The sequence below is a fragment of the Ips typographus genome, linkage group LG2 (assembly GCF_016097725.1).
Source record: "Ips typographus isolate SLU linkage group LG2, UJ_Ityp_2.0, whole genome shotgun sequence".
NCBI lineage: Eukaryota > Metazoa > Arthropoda > Insecta > Coleoptera > Curculionidae > Ips > Ips typographus.
Genome location: NC_138423.1, coordinates 16,957,931 through 16,976,386, shown reverse-complemented (window position 1 = coordinate 16,976,386; position 18,456 = coordinate 16,957,931). Strand labels below are relative to the sequence as shown.

General features: G+C 31.9%; 2 protein-coding genes across 3 annotated transcripts in view; one reads left to right on the top strand and one right to left on the bottom strand.

The window, feature by feature from the left end:
- The window catches only part of C3G (C3G guanyl-nucleotide exchange factor), a 29,800-nt gene extending 11,410 nt beyond the window's left edge, over positions 1-18,390 (bottom strand). The window contains 18 exon segments of the mRNA XM_081973222.1: positions 1,858-2,005; positions 2,068-2,335; positions 2,393-2,612; positions 3,109-3,171; positions 4,666-4,689; positions 4,860-5,003; positions 5,507-5,763; positions 7,153-7,318; positions 7,440-7,609; positions 7,868-8,005; positions 8,068-8,200; positions 8,265-8,385; positions 8,449-8,551; positions 8,624-8,785; positions 8,846-9,026; positions 9,943-10,071; positions 17,923-17,952; positions 17,955-18,390. Of these exon segments, the coding sequence (XP_081829348.1) occupies positions 1,858-2,005; positions 2,068-2,335; positions 2,393-2,612; positions 3,109-3,171; positions 4,666-4,689; positions 4,860-5,003; positions 5,507-5,763; positions 7,153-7,318; positions 7,440-7,609; positions 7,868-8,005; positions 8,068-8,200; positions 8,265-8,385; positions 8,449-8,551; positions 8,624-8,785; positions 8,846-9,026; positions 9,943-10,071; positions 17,923-17,952; positions 17,955-18,039 (2,542 nt within the window). The 5' untranslated portion in view covers positions 18,040-18,390.
- LOC145724801 (uncharacterized) lies at positions 10,542-17,875 on the top strand. Of its 2 annotated transcripts, none has more exons than XM_081973234.1 (5): positions 10,542-10,588; positions 16,706-17,110; positions 17,163-17,306; positions 17,359-17,525; positions 17,696-17,875. In XM_081973234.1, the coding sequence occupies exons 1-5, from the start codon at positions 10,557-10,559 to the stop codon at positions 17,791-17,793; spliced, it is 846 nt and encodes a 281-aa protein (XP_081829360.1). In that variant the 5' UTR covers positions 10,542-10,556; the 3' UTR covers positions 17,794-17,875. The 2 variants fall into 2 exon arrangements, with proteins under 2 accessions (XP_081829360.1, XP_081829361.1); XM_081973235.1 differs by lacking the exon at positions 10,542-10,588 and adding an exon at positions 16,356-16,511.
- Positions 18,391-18,456: the final 66 nt, after the last annotated feature.

Sequence of the window (18,456 nt, the reverse complement as noted above, 5' to 3'; positions counted from 1 at the left end):
AAAGAATATTGTTTTCTTCAGATATGTCTGAAATATTTTCATCTCGATTTTCATGTAGAAAAACAGGATATAACTTTTGTTTCTTTGCCAATTTTAAAGTCCTACTTATCCATTTGAGTGAATAAAATAGCACTTTACCTACTAGTAAAAAAGCTGCAGTGCCTTATTATTACTTATATAATTTGGAGTTTGTTGGTTGACGAATCCAACCGGTAGGCATTTCAAATGTTCTACAAATTTTAAACATTGCAAAACTTATTCGCTATTTTTGTTTGCTTCTGATGTCATTTTAAAAAACTTATTGTTATTTTAAAAAGAGTTGCTTTGAGCATGTCAAAATCTAACGTACAAAGTCTAAGGCTAAAATAAAAAAAAGAAAAGGCTAGAAAAAAGTTTTCAGCCAAATGAGTTTTCCAATTGTATATAAAGTTTGATTGGTTGGTCATATACTATGGCTTCTGCAAGTGTCTTAAACCTTCTCAGAGTTGTTTTAAATTGTCAGAGGCCTCTAGGACCATTTTGAAAGTTCCATGAACCTCTAAATACTACTGACAACGGTCTAAAAAGTACCAGAAGCTTCTACAAGTGTCTTAAACCTTCTCAGAGTTTTTGAATTGTCACATGTCTCTAGGACCATTTTGAAAGTTTCATAAACCTCTAAATACTACTGACAACGGTCTAAAAAGTACCAGAAGCTTTTACAAGTGTCTTAAACCTTCTCAGAGTTGTTTTGAATTGTCACATGTCTCTAGGACCATTTTGAAAGTTTCATAAACCTCTAAATACTACTGACAACGGTCTAAAAAGTACCAGAAGCTTTTACAAGTGTCTTAAACCTTCTCAGAGTTGTTTTGAATTGTCACATGTCTCTAGGACCATTTTGAAAGTTTCATAAACCTCTAAATGCTATTGACAACTGTCGAAAAAGTGCCAGAAGCTTCTACAAGTGTCTTAAGCCTTCTCAGAGTTGTTTTAAATTGTCAGAGGCCTCTAGGATCATTTTGAATGTTCCATAACCCTCTAAATACTACTGACAACGTTCTAAAAAATGCCAGAGGCCTCTACAAGTGTCTTAAACCTTTCAAAAATTGTTTTAAATTGTCAGAGGCCCCTAAATATGACTGAATACCTTCTAAAAATTGCCAGAAGCCTCTAGAGATGTTGAAATTTGCCAGAGGTCTATACAAGTGTTCTAAACTTTTAAGAATTGTTCAATTGTTGTAATATTAACTCTGTATTGTAGCCCCTACCTTGAGTTATAACCTAAAACTATAAACATTTTGACAATCAATACCACATTTAATCACAGACATTGGTTTTTTGCTGCTGATTGTGACGTAACAGTCAGAAGTGACCGAACAGACTATATTAACTTTTATTATACATAAATAGCTCAATTAAAAATTAGGGCTGATTGCAAATTAAGTTGGCAAAGTTACACCCATAACACAATAACATACATGAAAATAAGGTATATCGATCCATTTAAGTTTTAAATGTGGTGACATAAAATCTAGGAAACTTTGTGAAGACTTTATTCATGTAAGTCCGGCTTCTTTTAATTTGAAAACTATTAATTTGAAAAACTATTGATTAATCTCTACAGTTCATTTTAATTTGGCTATGTTCAACTTATATATCTTGTATTTAAAAAAAGGTATCATGTTAATCGCATAATTCAAGCTTAAAGACGTCAAAAACTTTATACTCAAAAAGTTATGTCTTGATTGCAATAAAGCTAAATATATTGTATCAGTACGCTAATAATGTAGAAAAGTTGCAAAAAAATAGCTACAACTATACACATAATACCCCATATTCCATAATAATAATAAGGTAAGATAATGTTTATCTTACCTCCATTCCTCGCTGTTTTGGTTGCTTGAATGATCAAAGCATCTACAGTTCCACCCCGTATTTCAGGTCCTTCCTCTTCAGGTTTCTTTAATATTAAATATTTATCTACATTCAGTTCTTCCATCAAATCTAAATCGTTTATTTCCCCCTAAAACATACAAAGATTTATTTTAAATCAGTAAACGTTACCGTAAGAAAAAATCTATTTACTTCTGACAGTTCAGTCTTTTCCTCACAAGGTTTGGCAGTCGTGTGTTCCAATAAATCAGGTAAACTATGCAGTTTATTTGGAGATGGTGAGGCACTAGCTGTTTTTGGTTCAGGAAGAAACGTTGCAGGAGGAGTGGGTGTAGGAGGTGGAGATTTTGCGGTCGCTTTTCTAATTTTTTGTTTAGGCGGCAAAGCGGGAGGAACTACTGAACCATTGCTGGACGAAGAAGATAGAGTTGTATTTGGCGATTGTAAAGGCGAGGGTCCCCTGAAGCAACAAAAGTCCATAAAAACATTTCAAAATTCAAAAAAATAAAGTTATTACCTGTCCAGACTGGAATGTGATGGTAAGCACAACGATTGCGCTTGTATACTTTTAGATGAGCTATGAATTGACGCGTGGCTGAACGAACACGACTGCGCAGTTGCTAAAGTGGTCATTGACGGATTGCCCCATTGCGACTGGACCATGTGAACTGAATGACGCATAAAGTCTGAATCGTTGGTGTGAGAGCAGTTTCCAAACATTTCCATGTAAGCCATGACTATAAAAAAAATCGTAAAGCTTACAGTTAGTTGCGAACAACCAACACACAGCGCACGGACGCTGCTGGTTCCAGTTCTAGTTTGAAGAAAAAGTGGTGGGATATACCAAATCTAATGACAACACAGTTCATAACCACAACATGCAAAATGGTATTTAAGATGAGGAATGTCAAAAATGTAGAGTTCACTGCTGACTGCAGAACGCAAAGCATAAGTAGTTTCAATTTATACAGCAAAATGTCAGAGTAAGTGTTAAGCGTGTTTGAAAAATGTGACAAACTTGATTTATAGAAAATTACTGAAATTTAACAAAAAAAAACAGACCCAATAGTCAATTTTTGTGTTGTGTTTCTGGAATCTAAAACACACAATGAATGTAAACACCACAAAGAACAAGACCGCACGTAACTAAACCACTACGATGTAAACGGAAAACCTCTCTAGCACATAATCTGCGACATGTTAAATACATTGTTTTTCTTAAGTAATATTTACCTACAACCTTTAAAACAAAGAACGAAATCCGTTTAAAGTCCATGCGTTCGTATATACCCCAACCTATAAATTCAAAATACGCAGGTTTAAGAAACTGTTGCAATTTTCCCTTTTTGGTAGCCACGATACAAAAGCATCTAGTGTTAGTCACAAGTTAACAATAATTCACATCACAGTTTGAAGAAGTTTCAACAAAAAATAGAATTTTGTGAAGTACAGTAAAATATTTGGGAGATTAGAGACCTTGTAATATGTGGAAAGATACATGAAATAGCTAAAAGTAGTGTACTGTATCTATTAAATCATTGAGACAGTACTGTACTACACTAGTTTTATACTAAACACTTGTCATAAGACTTTTTTTAAATGGTTAATGATAATTAATGTTGTCTTACTGTTTGTTTTTAATAGATGACAAATGAGTTTTTGTTTCTGCATCTTATTTTAATCGCAAATGGGGCTTTCAGCTCCAAAAACCGTTTTTGAAATAAAACTGAGATTACTAGTTACGCACTAAACCTTTTGGCTGTTCTTACTATTATCCTTTATTAATGTGTTACTTTGTATAAATTGCTGTAAATTTAGATAAAGTCTATCTATAAAGTTAGTAGTCTCTAAAACGTTTTCTTCTTTCTGTGCTTCTGAATCACCCTCCATTACTAACTTATATAAATGTTCAAATATATGAAAACTTTCCTTTTCTAGTAACAACTAATTTTCAAATAGTATGTCATTACTCATTACTAAGGCCAGGTTAACCCAACTTCTATATTTTTAATTCTTAAGCGGTTAAAACCGTGTTATTTAATTGTGCTGTTTACACAACTTCTTAATCTTTAATTCGTAATTTTAGTTGTTATTGCACTCTCTTGAAAGTTTCCAACTTGTCAACAAAGGTCACAAAAATATACAACATAACCTTAAACGTTTCTTGAGTTCGGATGTGGGGAAGATGGATTTATAAAAATAAGAAATGCTTGTAGATCTCATACAAAGTTTTCTCAATATCTGGGACAAAAACAAGTTTAAAATGTCATTTTGTACTTGTCAAAATTTGTATGAATTACGAATCACTTTGGGAATATCTGCATAAACCATATTTTAAAAAGAAATTAACAATTAAAAAATACGAAATAAGTATTAGCAATAAAGATTTAAGAAGTTGGGTAAACCCGGCCTGAAAATTAAATTAGAAAATAATAAAAATTGAATATGTACTGCAAAAAACATCTAATTAGACAGAACTAGCGATTATCTCCAAACTTGACGCCAAAACCCACAAAAAAACATTGAACTAGCACTAACTAATCTAAACATACATCATTAGTTGTTCATGTCACAGATTGTGTGTGTGGACGAGAATACAACGATCACAATATTCATGCCAGAAACCCTACGTCCCTAGCAGTTTTGAAGTTAAAAAAAAAACGTAAAAAACATTAAGTGATTAAAAACTCAAAGGAAGTAACACTGCTTAGGTAAAAAACGACAAAAAGCTGCAATAGAAAATGTTAGGGAAAAAAACGAGAAAACTTGGGCTTGCTGACTTTCACTCACCACTGTAAGCCACCGACTGGAACACTGTATCGAGACAAAACAATAAGTAAAACGAATCTTATTCAAACAGTCTGTTCAATCTGATTGTTTTTCTTGATTAAAATTTGTCCGATAGCAAATTAAAAAGACTGTTTTTGCTTTATTAGTACGAAAACGACTAAAATTAATTTACTTCATAAAAAGAAGATACTCACTGTGCTTCTTTTTGGGTGGTAAAGGTGGGGGTTTAACATCGTCCACTTCGTCAGAACTAAAGTCGTTTGTAATGACAGATGTCTGGCTTCTATGCTGATGCAATTGGTGTTGATGACAGCTCACTATAACTTCAGCTTGTATATCTGCAAAAAATCAAACTTTATTAGACAAACACTGATTTAACTGGATAGACTAATAAATTAATTTAAAGCTGCTTTTTTTGACAATTTTTTAGAAAAGGAGTGTTTATTGTAAATATGACACTTCTTACGCTTGTCGTATTTTCGTAAATTGGAAAAAACTGATAGAGAACAAATATAGAAAACTAAAAGTCCTTACAAAAATGTTACTTGACCCCACTTCTGTTTGTAAACTGTCAAATTGAAGTTTACAAGTAAATTTAGGGTGGTTAGGTTAAAATAAAATTTAATGTGTAAAGCGGGTTAATGCCCTAATGCTCGCTGCTGTGATACTTTTTAGATGTTTATTTATATATGTATTTCTCATTAATTCGGTATTTAGATATAGATTTTTAGCTTACGAAAGCACCACAGAGGTTAGTAAAAACCAAAAACATTCAAAACACAAAATAAAAAAACAGAAAGACATAAAAAATAAATCCACCAACCAAACATAGATCACTTACCTGAATGATCAATTTCTGGCACATTATCGTACGGACTAGGCTGCCTTTCTGTTGTTTTCCTTCTGGTTTTTTCGGGTACAGCAGGCGGAACATCACTGCCAGTTATTTCAAGTCCCTGTCGGGACAATATGGAATGCGAGCTGTTTGACACGACTAACGTCGAACTGGAACTGGACGATTTTTGAGAAAATGTTTTAAACATTGACGCGTTATCCATGGCAATTTCGCTAGGTAGTCGCGTTGTAGAAAACTGCGCACTGAAAATTAATACAATTATAAACAAAATTGTTTCTTTAGTTATTACTAGAGTCGGGATTTGTAGAAATTTTGCTTTTTGTAAATAATAAAAGCAACCAACCTTTGACATCTAATGTAAACTATTTACGCAAAAACACGTAATTTGACAGATTTTTTTAATGCTTTTTTCTTCTTTTTGTGCTTATTTACTGCTATTATTGTATGGTTTAAGCGGTTTTTGACAAAACAAGATTTTCAACTTTTTAAAAATAAATTCAACTAATAACTGCTTTGACAAAAAAAACGCAGGAGTTTTGACGTAATCTTATTGGTTCTGTAATGTCGCACAAGTGGGCCATTGGGCCTTAAGTGGTAATAATGACTTTTGCTATATTGAGATATTGAAGGCTTCTTCTTGTCTGAATGAAGTATCAATTTACAAATTTAAACTGACCAAAAAATTTCCAAGTGCTCCTGAAGTAGTATAAAAAAATGTAAAAACAAAACATTCCAAAACACTATAGAAGCTCTAAAATGCCTTGCAAAAGCTTACAAAGCAGCCTAAAAGAAGTCTAAAAGCTTCCGAATGCTTCTAGAGCAGTTTAATAGCTTTCAAAAGTTTCAAATGCCTTAAAGGCACTCCAGAACCTTCAAGGCTCTTTAAACTGTCCAAACTCCTTCCACATGCTTCTAAAGTAGTCTAAAACGTTTTAAAACATTACAGAAACTCCAAAATGCTTCTCAAGCAGTCTAACGCCTTCCAAAACAGTCTAAAAGCTTCCAAAAGCTTTTAGAACACTCTAAATAAGGCTTCCAAATAATCTTCAACTAGTCTAGAAGCTCTCAAAAAAATTCAAGGCAGTCTAAAAGCTTCTAGAGTAGTTCAATTAAAATGTCTTAAAAGCAGTCCAGAACCTTTAATGCTCCTAAAGTAGTCTAAAAAGATTTCAAAACATTCTAGAAGCTTCCAAAAGTTTTTAGAACAGTCTAAAAGATTCCAAATGCTTTTCAACTAATCTAGAAGGTCCCAGAAGACATCAAACCAGTCTATAAGCTTCCAAAAAATTCTAGAACCGTGTAAGACTTTCCAAATGCCTCTAAAGCATTCCAGAACCTTCAATATGCTCTTTAAACAGTTCAAAAACCTTACAAATGTTCCTCAAGTAGTTCAAAAGAATTTTGAAAGTTTTTAAAACAATCTAAAATCTTCCGTATGCTTCTATAGCAGTTTGAAAGCTTCAAAAAGTGTCTGAAAAGGTTTTGTGCTTTTTTAAAGTTTTTTTTACAGATTTTTATGCTTTTTTAAAGAAAATAATTTTGATTTTTAAGCGCTTTTTTTCACGATTTTAGTGCTTTTTAATCCGGACTCTAGTTATTACTTAAATTGATTTAAAAGTAAAATTGCCTACCTGACTGAACTCTGCTGGGAACTTCTTTTAGAGTAGCTGGATCGAACCGACATGATTCCAGAATCGGTATTTGAAAGCCGGTGGTAGTCATTTACAGAAGAAGCTTGTATGTCTAAATGATGATTTGATATTCCAGAACTTGACGAATCTTCCCATGAATTAGAACCTAAAAATCGTATACCATATTTTTTCAGTCACATTTGTGAGTATAGTTTTTAAAAATGCAAAATTTTAAATTTGTTTTAAATAAAATGTCGAATTTAACTTGTATAGGAAAAGTAACTTACCATAAATATCTGAAGTATGATTGTCTAGCAAAATATCCTGATCACACTCCATAAGCACCTTAATTTCATCTTCTTCCTTTGACGAATGGTTTAACATAGAATCTATACTACCAGTCTCTTCAGACAATAAAGAAATGGAATCTTCTGGCGATTTTGACCGTAATGACACTCTAAAATTACATCACTAATATTAACCTCTGTCATTTGAAGCAAAATAAATAATACAAATTTATGTTGAAGAAGACGTATTAAGACAGATAGAAATGTTTCTGGCTTTTGGGCGCAGAATCCGGAAATTAAGTTATTTTACTTGTAAATTTATTGTTGAAAACACCCTGCATTTAAAGCAACTAATTATTAATTTCAAGTAAAGAGTGGTTTTATTGTTTTGGCGTATATGTATAAAACCATAATTAAAAATACAGTACCTTTCTAAGCTATTGCAAATTGGTGAACTATGTACAGTAGGACAATCGTCTAAAATGTGATGCATTTTTTGGTTCTTTTTCTTTGGTGGTAACGGTGGTGGGGTCACGCAATTATTGGAGTCAAGTCTGTTCCTCAAACTGTAATAATATCTTAACTATAATAATTAGAGAACATGTTGTAGAAGAGAAAACCAGCTTACTGAGCAGGTAAAGGCGGTTTTGGAGGCGGACTATCCGAGTCCCTTAAAATGCTCTCAGTACTGTGACTGTTCCTGATTGGTAAAGTAGAGTTCTGCGCTAAAATTTCTCGTTCTCTTGGTGTCAAAGGAATGTCTGTGAAAATGTTAAAATCACGGTGGTCAAATAGGCAATTTAACAAGCAATAATCACAAATTACCTGGTAAAGAATTTCGTTGCGTTTGATTTTCCGAATTACAATTAGTAAATGAAGACCTTGGAGTAGTTTTATATGTCAACTGTTCCTGTTTTATTTTTATTTGTGCTAACTCAATCAATTCCTAAAAATAAGTCAGATTAAAACCTTTCATATATAACTAAATATAATTTTTTTAAACAATTACTTTAACGGCCTTTTCCACTTGTTCGACGATCTCATTAACATTTTCCTTATTCAATTCTGAACTTTGGTTATCTAAAAGCGCATCATCACACAACTTGATCAGTCTAAAAATTTATATTTACTCAGCGGTTGCCGAAACAAGAATTAATTATAAATAAAACCACTTGAATTCTCACCTTGCCACCGTTTGATAAACTCGATGCGTTGCAGATTCTATTGTATTACTCTTATCGTTGTTAATAGAAGATTTTATCGACAAATTAATCGACCAAATAGTTTCCAGAATTATTGTTCCATTTCCGGGAAGCATTTCCAATTTGTTCTTAGAAACAACATCTCTACAATAAACACAGAAATTGAAAATTACTTCAAAATTCAAACATTGTTATTGGTTTTACCGTAAATGTTTTAACGCAACCTCCATCTGCTTCTGCCATGCATCCAAATCCTTAATAGGCCCTTTTCCTTCTGAAAATTTCTCTGCAGTAATTGGAGATGGTTTTATAAGGCCTTTAGGACTTTGAGCCCTGGACGATAGAGTGGCTGAAGAACCTGGACTCCTCATTTGTGAAATTTTACCTAAATCATACAAAAATCAGTAAAATACCATTTTAGCTGTGACACAAACAAATCTTGTTCGGTTACATTATGACTTAAACAAGTTGCAGAGAATTAAATCTAACCAACATTTGTCATTCAATTTGAATAGTTCCACTTTTAACCACAAAGAGTGATATAATCGAGAATAATAAGTATTTGACTTACTTCGAGAACATAATACCGTTGTTTACTAGCAATTCGTTTATATGTTTTAAATCAATATGAATCAACTTAGTGGTCAGATTACCTCGACTTTGAAAATACAGATTAAAGACCATTTCTATAAATAAAATATCGAACATGTGTTGACCCAACTAAATATTGGAATGTACGAGGTATCAGAACTATCTATAAAGATGCAATTCATTAATATTCATTGGTCGTAAATATGTCCCAAACATTTTTTTTATATAAAGTATAGAATAAAATAATCGTTTAGGTAAAGAAGTACCATTAAATTAACATAATGTGATTGATATTTTTTTCTGGAGTTATTCCACCATTAAAGTGATTTACAAAGAGAGCACATATTTTAGACATTCAAAATATGGTAGGTTTGAAATCTTTTACATAAACTCAGTTGACATTCATTTTTCAAGTAAATTCCTGTATACAGATTAGAGGGTGACACAAAAGTAAATTAAACAAGTAATTTAAGCAACTTGCAACTAAGTGTTTGCACACTTTGTGAACGGTTCAAATTTGACTAAACATGTAACTGTCCTATGCTTGTTGTCAAAGGTCTAACGCCAGTACTACTACCACTATTGTGCTGGCGTGTGGTTTAGAATGTGACGTTTTCTCAGTGTTGTAAAAAGTAATCAAACAGTTCGTGAATCATCTAGATTTTCATTAAACATATTGTCAACCTTCCTGTAGAATAAAAAAAACTTACCTAGAAAATCGTCTTTAAAAGATCGGGCTCTTCTAGCCAATTTGTTACTCCTGAAGGATGGCTTATGACCTCCAGGGCCAGATCCAGCCAACGGAGATGAGTTTGGGGTTTGTAACGGGGCCTCAGTCTCTGCAATAAAAACTCTATTTTAACATTTGATCAGTACAATCATTAATTTTAAAATACTCTGTAAATGTTTGCATAGTAGTTTCCAGACTGAAAACTGACCACAAAAACCAACCCACAGTACCAATTTAACCGGATACTAAAATAAGCCTGACGTAGACGTAGTTAATACCCAACACTTGCAAATTATAAGTGTGAAGACATCGGTCTCGAGATAGACAGGAAGTAGTGACGAATTTGAAGTAATTTAGCTTAAAATTAATTTGCATGCATATGTTCGGCCAACTCAACAGTCCGTAAAAATACGTCATTTGATTGTTTGAATGTCGAACCTAAATGGTAAGGAATGCTGTATATAAACGTGTTAGTTCATCGTAATCTCATTAATTAAATCAGCTTCTGACTACATTTGGACACAGATGTACAAGTGTTATTCAAATATTGTTTACAACATTTTTGTACAGGGTCACAAAATTCTTCCATGATGTATGACAACTTCAAGATACACAGTTGGTTGTGAGTAAGTACAGATATTATTCTACCATATTCAAAAAATTGACAAAATTCAAGAGGTCAAGACTATTCATTAGTTTGATAATTTTATTTTACTTCCAGATTTGCTGTGATTAAATAATAATAACAGTGAAATCATAATTATGCTCACCAACATTTCGTAAAACTCTTCGAATACAAATAATCCCAATTACTTTTCCTAAGTAAACTGAAAGTTAATTTGGTGCCCAAAGTTTTAACAGAAGATTTTCATGTTTACTGATCCAAACGATAATCGACCGGAAAAATTTCTGAAATAAACAAAGTATGAAGAGTATTTGCTCTTTTACTAAACAGCCACATTCCAAGAACCATCACAATAATACAAATATTTTTAATGATCAAAGATTTACTCGAAAATACAAAATCCAGAAGGTATTTAAATAAACTCTGAAATGAAAAAAGGATCAGAAGAATACAATTTACAATCATGGAATTGCAGCAAAAGAGATATGAATAATTTGCAATTTAATGAAGTTTATGAAATTCTAGCAAAGTATTTATCCACTTGCTTTCTTAAACCTCACACCCTGTAGATTTGTACATTTTTTGTCTCTCTTTTTAGTCTTTTTAAATATAGACACCGTTTGGTAAATAAATGTCTCAATAAGTTTTTAACTTTGATAAAAAATTATGAATTTTCCCAATCTTATGGCCCCAGCACTTTCTTGAAAATTATACGCTAGATGTGTTAATTGACTAAAATTGGTTACCAAAGTTGAAGACAAAATTCAAATAACGAAAAATCTACAGGGTCTTGTTCTAGTTAAAACCAGCAAAATGGAAATCTGGAGAGTGGGGACATAGCTTTAATTGGAGTTTTAAGTTGAGCAGTTTGGATTTCAATAATGACATGCCGTCTTAAAACTTCAAAAACTTTGATTCCTATCGGAATTTTCAGAAAAAAGCTTGATTGATGACTGATTTGAGAACTTTAAAAACACACACACACACCCACACACAAAATTTAAACTTTATTGTTTATATTGATAACTGAAGATATTGCATGGTTTGAATGATATTTCTAGACCTTAACGCTAATTTTAAACAGTATACTAGTGAATCACTCTCAAATTATTGACATTGACTCAAGTCAATAAACTCAACTGAAATCTGCACCCGATAAGAAATTCCAATTATGAGCAGGCAATTTATTACAAATAACGGATATTTTGACATGATAATTTTCTATGACAAATTGAATAAGACCGTTAAAATTCTTACTTTTTAGTTTTCCGGAATTTGTATTGATTTTAACGTCAATTAACCACCTTTTTAATAATGTTTACTGATTTAATACAAATCATGTATTCGAATATAACCGAGCAATGGGAAAATGGTGTTTTGTTTGGAAAATATGAGGGAAAATCCATCCATCCCCATCCAATTTCTTTTTAACATGGACTAATAATTAAACCGCAATAATATATGATAAAACCTCGGATAAAACTAATTTGAAAACCAAACTTTAAGTTATTTTCAATTTGAAGAGTAGCTCTTTTTTTATACCGCGTAGTATTCAGGTTTTAATAAATAAAAAAAAAATATAGCACTATTAACGATTTTAGTGATTCAACTTTTAAATTTGGCTTATCATAGAAACTAAGCATTGCAAAGTAAAAAACGTATTATCTAGTTTAATCATACGATTGTAGGTATAAAGTAAATATAGGTTTACTGTATTTTTTTAAGCATAAATCAAACAAATATAGGTACATCTAATGTAAACAACATTAAGTTAGTCATCAGGCCGAAATTTGTGTTTACTAAATGATAGGAATGGTTATTAAAAGTAAGCCAATAATCCGTTTAGTGGTCAAGGTTGTAGTTAGGAAACACTAAGGCTTAATTTAAACTATTGCTTCATTATTGTTAGTTCTGACAAGGTTAAAAATGGAACAAATTCAAATTATCAGTCAAGGACAAGAAAGTAATTATGGTTTATAAAACAGTGATTAAAAACACATAACTTTTTAAGTATCTAAATTTGATACCAGAAAATGGTAAACGTAGACTCTGCTTACAACTATTCTATCCATCTCCAATTTTTTTAATTTTATAATGTGCAAAAATCTTGAACACTTTGGGTACACTATTTATAAAAAATTACTAACACACTGAATATTGCTTAGCCTGACTCACAGCCATAACAAACAACATGAAAATAGTAATAAAGGTACTACCTTGACTAGAACTGAATACTTCTGAGAATCCAGAAAAAAAACACTGAAAATTGCCTCAACAAAGTACAATAAAACACAATAAATAAATTCGAGCACACTATAGCACGTTTGACCCTGAATGTTATTCAAATTGAGATTCAATTCACTAAAATTTTTAAAAAATCTTTCTAAACATGTTTTATAAGAAACATGTGTTCGAGGTGCATGGTACGTGCAATCCGCGTTGGACACCGCGCCACTGGGTGGTACTAAATACAGACACATAAAATCCTGAACTGGTATAGAAGATTCTTAAGTCAACAGACAGAGGCGGGCTTAGTATATTTTATGATTAAAAAAAAGCGGTATTCTCAGTTGATCAGTTTAGTGTCAAATGTGTAACTGCCCTACCCTACTACCTACCTACCCCAAGAGTAATAAAAGATAATGCAAGTTGACCAGATTTACCAAAGTTTGATGTTAATCTCATAAACTACATTTATTGCAACTGTTAGTTACTAAAATAAGTGAAGTGGTTCCTTTACGCAAAGTCTATTCCAAAATAATTTCTAATCTAAAAGAATTGCCTGTATTTTGTATTTTTTGCAACATCTACTTGCAAATTGGCTCTTGTAGTTAATCAAAAACTTTATTTTTTACTTAAAAGAACAAAAATATGTTAAAAAAGAAGAAAAGCCTTAATAAATGATTCTGTAAAAATAAAAAGAAAAGACTGTAAAGTAGTGGGGAGGTACTCACAGCAAAAAAATGTTACAGACAGCTCTTTGAGGTTCCTACAGGTATAGAAAACATCTCCTTCCAATAAAGGAGCACTATTAAGTCTTAAAAAGCAATGCAACTTTGGTCCTGAATTATTATGAAATATTTAACATTGCTTTGTTATCAATAAAAGCAATGTATGTGACATTCTTTGATTGAGAATACGTTCACCAAACTGTATTCATCTAACTTTTGTGCTCACTTAAATCCATCTATAATTTGGAGTATTTTGTCATTTTAGTAACGCATCATCACTTCTATTCAATTTCTTTCTTATCTGAACAGCAAAACAGAAGTAGATATTCATAGCTAGTTGGACCATGACCACTTCTCATTTTTTACTTTAGAAAAGGCCAATAACTCAGAAACTGTTTGTTTGTCTCTAGTATAATTGAGCACAAAGCAGAACATTTTTACTAGTATATAATTTTTGCTCCAACCAGACTCAATTCCTAAAAGCATGATACATGTTTCTCAACAGAATGTGGTAAAACAAGTCACGTTTTGTGTATCTGTCACGTTTCTCTTCGTTTGAAGAATATGATCCTGATCCTGATGATTACTGATTCTAAACTGACCAATAAAAACAATTCAAAAGATAAAAATATCGTTATCGTTTTGATAACTTAAAACAGATAATCTGAATTGATAAACTCTGATACTCCCGTTATGCGTGGTTTGTAGTTTGATCTTTCCTGTTCGGAAATTATTGGTACGGAATGGCACGCAGAACATCAAAATACGCGACAGTGTAGAGTTACTTGCCCTTCCGTACCATGAATTTCCAAATAAGGTAAAATGCAAACAACCGGAGAAAAAATTTGTGTATTAATGCATCTGGTAGCATTATCTATGTATTCTTAATTTCTTATTAAACTTTTAGGGTATCCTGGCAATAAAGCACTCAGTACTTGTAGTACATGTTGGATTGGGTTCCCCAAAATTACAATTCGACCATCAAAGACTCACTATTTCTCTCTCGTTTGTAACTGGTCAGTCACATTCTAAAATTAGATTTATATAGCAGTAAAGTTAAGAAAAAATAAATTATCAAATAATATATTATTTTGCCAAAAATGATGATTATTATGGTGAAAAATGTGTATAATAATATGATTCTCAAGATAACGATTATTAATACCAATAAAAATTTGGAACACAAATTATATTAATGATTATTGATAGTACCGAAAAATTATATAGACATGTAGAACTTTTAAAAACAAATAAAAATCTTTTTGACCAAACTATGGAATATACGGTCCTGTACTGAGCCTTATCTGATCATTCACTTGGCGCTGCGTCTCCGCACGTGATATAAATACACAAGTGGCATTTTTACACAAACCCATCTAAACTGCCTTTGTAGCTATACCTAAAGGAGCACTGAGAAAATAATTTCATTTGATGCGTTTACTGTCCATTCTTCACTATTTTCTTCCAATAATAAAAATTGTGCGATATACAATACTTAACTACTGTCCTGTACGCAGCATCAACGTTTTATGTTTGCTTGTGCTTGACTTGAGATTATAATTTACTTGCTTGATTTATACCCTTAAAGTGTCATATCATCAATGACGTCATTATAATTAACAGTTTTTAATACCATAATTATGGATACAACCTCAAAACTGGTCTAAAAAAATCTCTTGCTCATTAATGAGTTGATTAAAATGAGTGATTTATGATGCTTAAATTTATTAAATAGTGATTTGTTTCCAAATGAATTAGAATTACAAGAAGCAAACATTTTCAAGTAATTTTCTCTCTTTCCACAATAATAGCCTTAATTCAAACATATATAAAAATAATTGGTACATGAATTCAATACATAAATTGTTATTCTCAATCAGAAAACTTTCACTTTCATTACAACGTCAGTAGTTGACCCGAAACCTTTTGACAATAATCAAAATTTTTATTAAATTTGCTCACGTTTCGAATATTATATTAACAAACTGGATCCCAAGTTTGGAAAAGTATTGTGTGGAAAGTTATAGTCGCTGAAAATGGCTTGATTGTTGAAAATTGTCTACCCAAGAATTGTTCAAGATAATTTATGTAAAGGAAAGACCTTTTTAAGTAAAAACGTCAGTATAGATTAATAACAAACAATATTATTTCTACAGAAAAAGTGCATTCATTATAGTGTTTGCAATGCATAGCACCCTGTTTATTTACTTTGTCAGTTTGATGTCATACCAAATAATGACTGCTTATTGCTTTAATACTATGTAGGCGGTAAGCGAATCTCCCACATGTTATAACTGATAGGAGATTAGTATAAGTGTTTATTTACTTAAGAGTATAACTCTTAAGTGATCAATTTAGTTTCATTAATTAATGACTGTTTTGATGTAACCAGTTGGAAAAACTACTTTGCAATTTGTGCAAAAAGTGTTCTGCCCCTGTGTATTTAAATAGTTTATACCTAACTATTTTGCCTCATGATGAAAAAATAATATACATATTTCTAATACAACTTTCCCAAAAGGCATTATTTATCAATAATTTAAGTGTGTCAAATATCAAATCCCATAAACTAATTTTAGTTTCTTGGCTTAGTTCAAGTCAAGAAACTTCCAAATTCAGATGACACAGGAAAAAATCAAAAACTTAAAAGCAAAAGTACCTAAACTAGTTCTTGAACTTAATTTTTGTATATGTATATTATTTTAACTTATATTTTACCTCCATAAGACATAGCTGAAACTAGAAATTAGAGTTTTTTGATGTAAAACTTATCAAGCAATTTGAATGAATAAAGCAGGTAAAAAGTTTCTGCCAAATATATAAGTCAACTATGATAATTGTTAGAAATGGTACAGAAAGTCAACCTGACTGATGCCAGTTCTGTTTGTCAAGTAAAATGCAGACAATTTACATATTTTTTTGATAAAAGATAAAATTTATTAGCAAGTGTTAAGTGCCTGTTCATAGTTACACGTGAGTCTATAATATTCAGCTTAATTTTCATCACTTTTTACTTTACTTTCATTCAAGAAATTAACATCATTAGCATCAGGTTAGAAATTTCTATTCAATTATTCAAAAATGCATTTGATAAAGGTTAAAAGTATACTAGTTCCACCCACTGCTTCTGCAAGACTCTTTACAATCTTCATTTTTTATTACCACAGGTTAAGAACTACTATGGAAGACTTAAATATTGATCAAATATCACTGTCAGAAAACGTTCCAGCTGAAGAAAAACTGATAAAAACCGAAAAAATTGATCAGCTGTCAGATGAAAACCTAAAAGATCATCACAAAACATCTAGCGAATCTAAACAACATGAGGAACCCACCAGCCAATCATCAGAAGAATCTGTTGACAAAACTTCTAAAGATAACTTTGAAGAGAAAAAAAATGAAACGAAAAAGCTTGAAGAAACAGTTAAAGGAAAGTTTGTTAAAACGGAAATAACCAAAATTGAAAGCTGTGAAATTACGAGAAGCAAGAAGGTTGACAAGCCAGAAATCGTGGAAATTAAACAAATCAAAAAAACCTCCGACTCAATGCCCTGTTGTCCCCTGGAAGAGAAGTATTAAAATTCAATCACACTTGATTATCACTAACCTTGCGACAATTTACAGGGAAAAGATAGTCAGGAACCAGAGCGACATATTTTCCTTAAAAGTAGTACCCACCACACTACAAACATCCATTTTCTCAGTAAACGGATCGCCTTCCAGACGTGTATTCCGAAAACAAGAACCTGCAGGTCATGTATTCCCAAAGTAAGTAAATTTTTAAGCTTTTGGATTTTTTTTAACACTCGTGTTGTTTTAGGAATGACGATCCACCTGCAGATAATATAGCAACCCCTAGAGGAGACAGGATCACTCGAGAAAATTATAATGATGAGAAACGACCTTCTAGTTCATACAGGAACCCATTAACTGGTACCGGACTATCATCCAATGATGAATATAAAAGTAAAGGAATTAAACGAAAAGGCAAGCAAGTTTTACTTAAACGTTATACAGGGTGTACACATTAACAGGAAAAAGTTGCGGAAAGGTCTGCATATGCAGATGCACAACTTTGTTTCTATTTAACCAGCACTCCAGTCAAATTTAGGATACTTTGTATTTGTATAACTTGATTAATAATACTGGATTTACAGATGGAAACCCACTGCTTGGACTTGGCTACGATGAGGTTGCTAAAGTGACGTCAACACACAGAATTCCCCCTGGAGGATATTCACATAAATTATGGTGAAATTTTGCGCATTTCACTTTACATATAAATTCTTAGTATGTTTGTTAAAAAGTGCATCAAAATAAATTACAGGTCATTTTTACTTGATGTATTTGGTTGACTTTAAATTCGAAAACAAACAGTACATACCAGTTAAGTCTTCCAGACGTGAGACGTGAGACGTTTTTTGAGACGTTCTTTTCGATTCACTCTGTATTTGCGTTTCCACGAATGTGGTTCACCCACGTAATATCCATCATAATACATCACAATACCTTTATTAAAGTCTCACTCAAAAAAAAAGATTTTTATAACTGACTGCTTTGTAGTTTAAACTTATAAAGCAATGTCGTGCAGCATCAGTTATAATATGGATAGTAAATTACACTGTAAAAATCATCAAACTCTGGATTAGCTATTGTAGAGTGGGAATGCACAAGTTAATTATATAAACATGACTTGATGCGAACCATTATTATCGACATTACTATGCCTATAAGCGCTTAATTGGGTGTATGATTTCGTACCCAGCAAAACAAATCAGTTAAACATCTAGTGTTACTAGAAAATGTTATACTTTGGTATCGCTAAAGAAAACAGACACTAATCACCGCAACACAGCACCTAACAACAATAAGAAGCAACGTTACTCAACGGACAGATAATAAAACATAAATATAGATA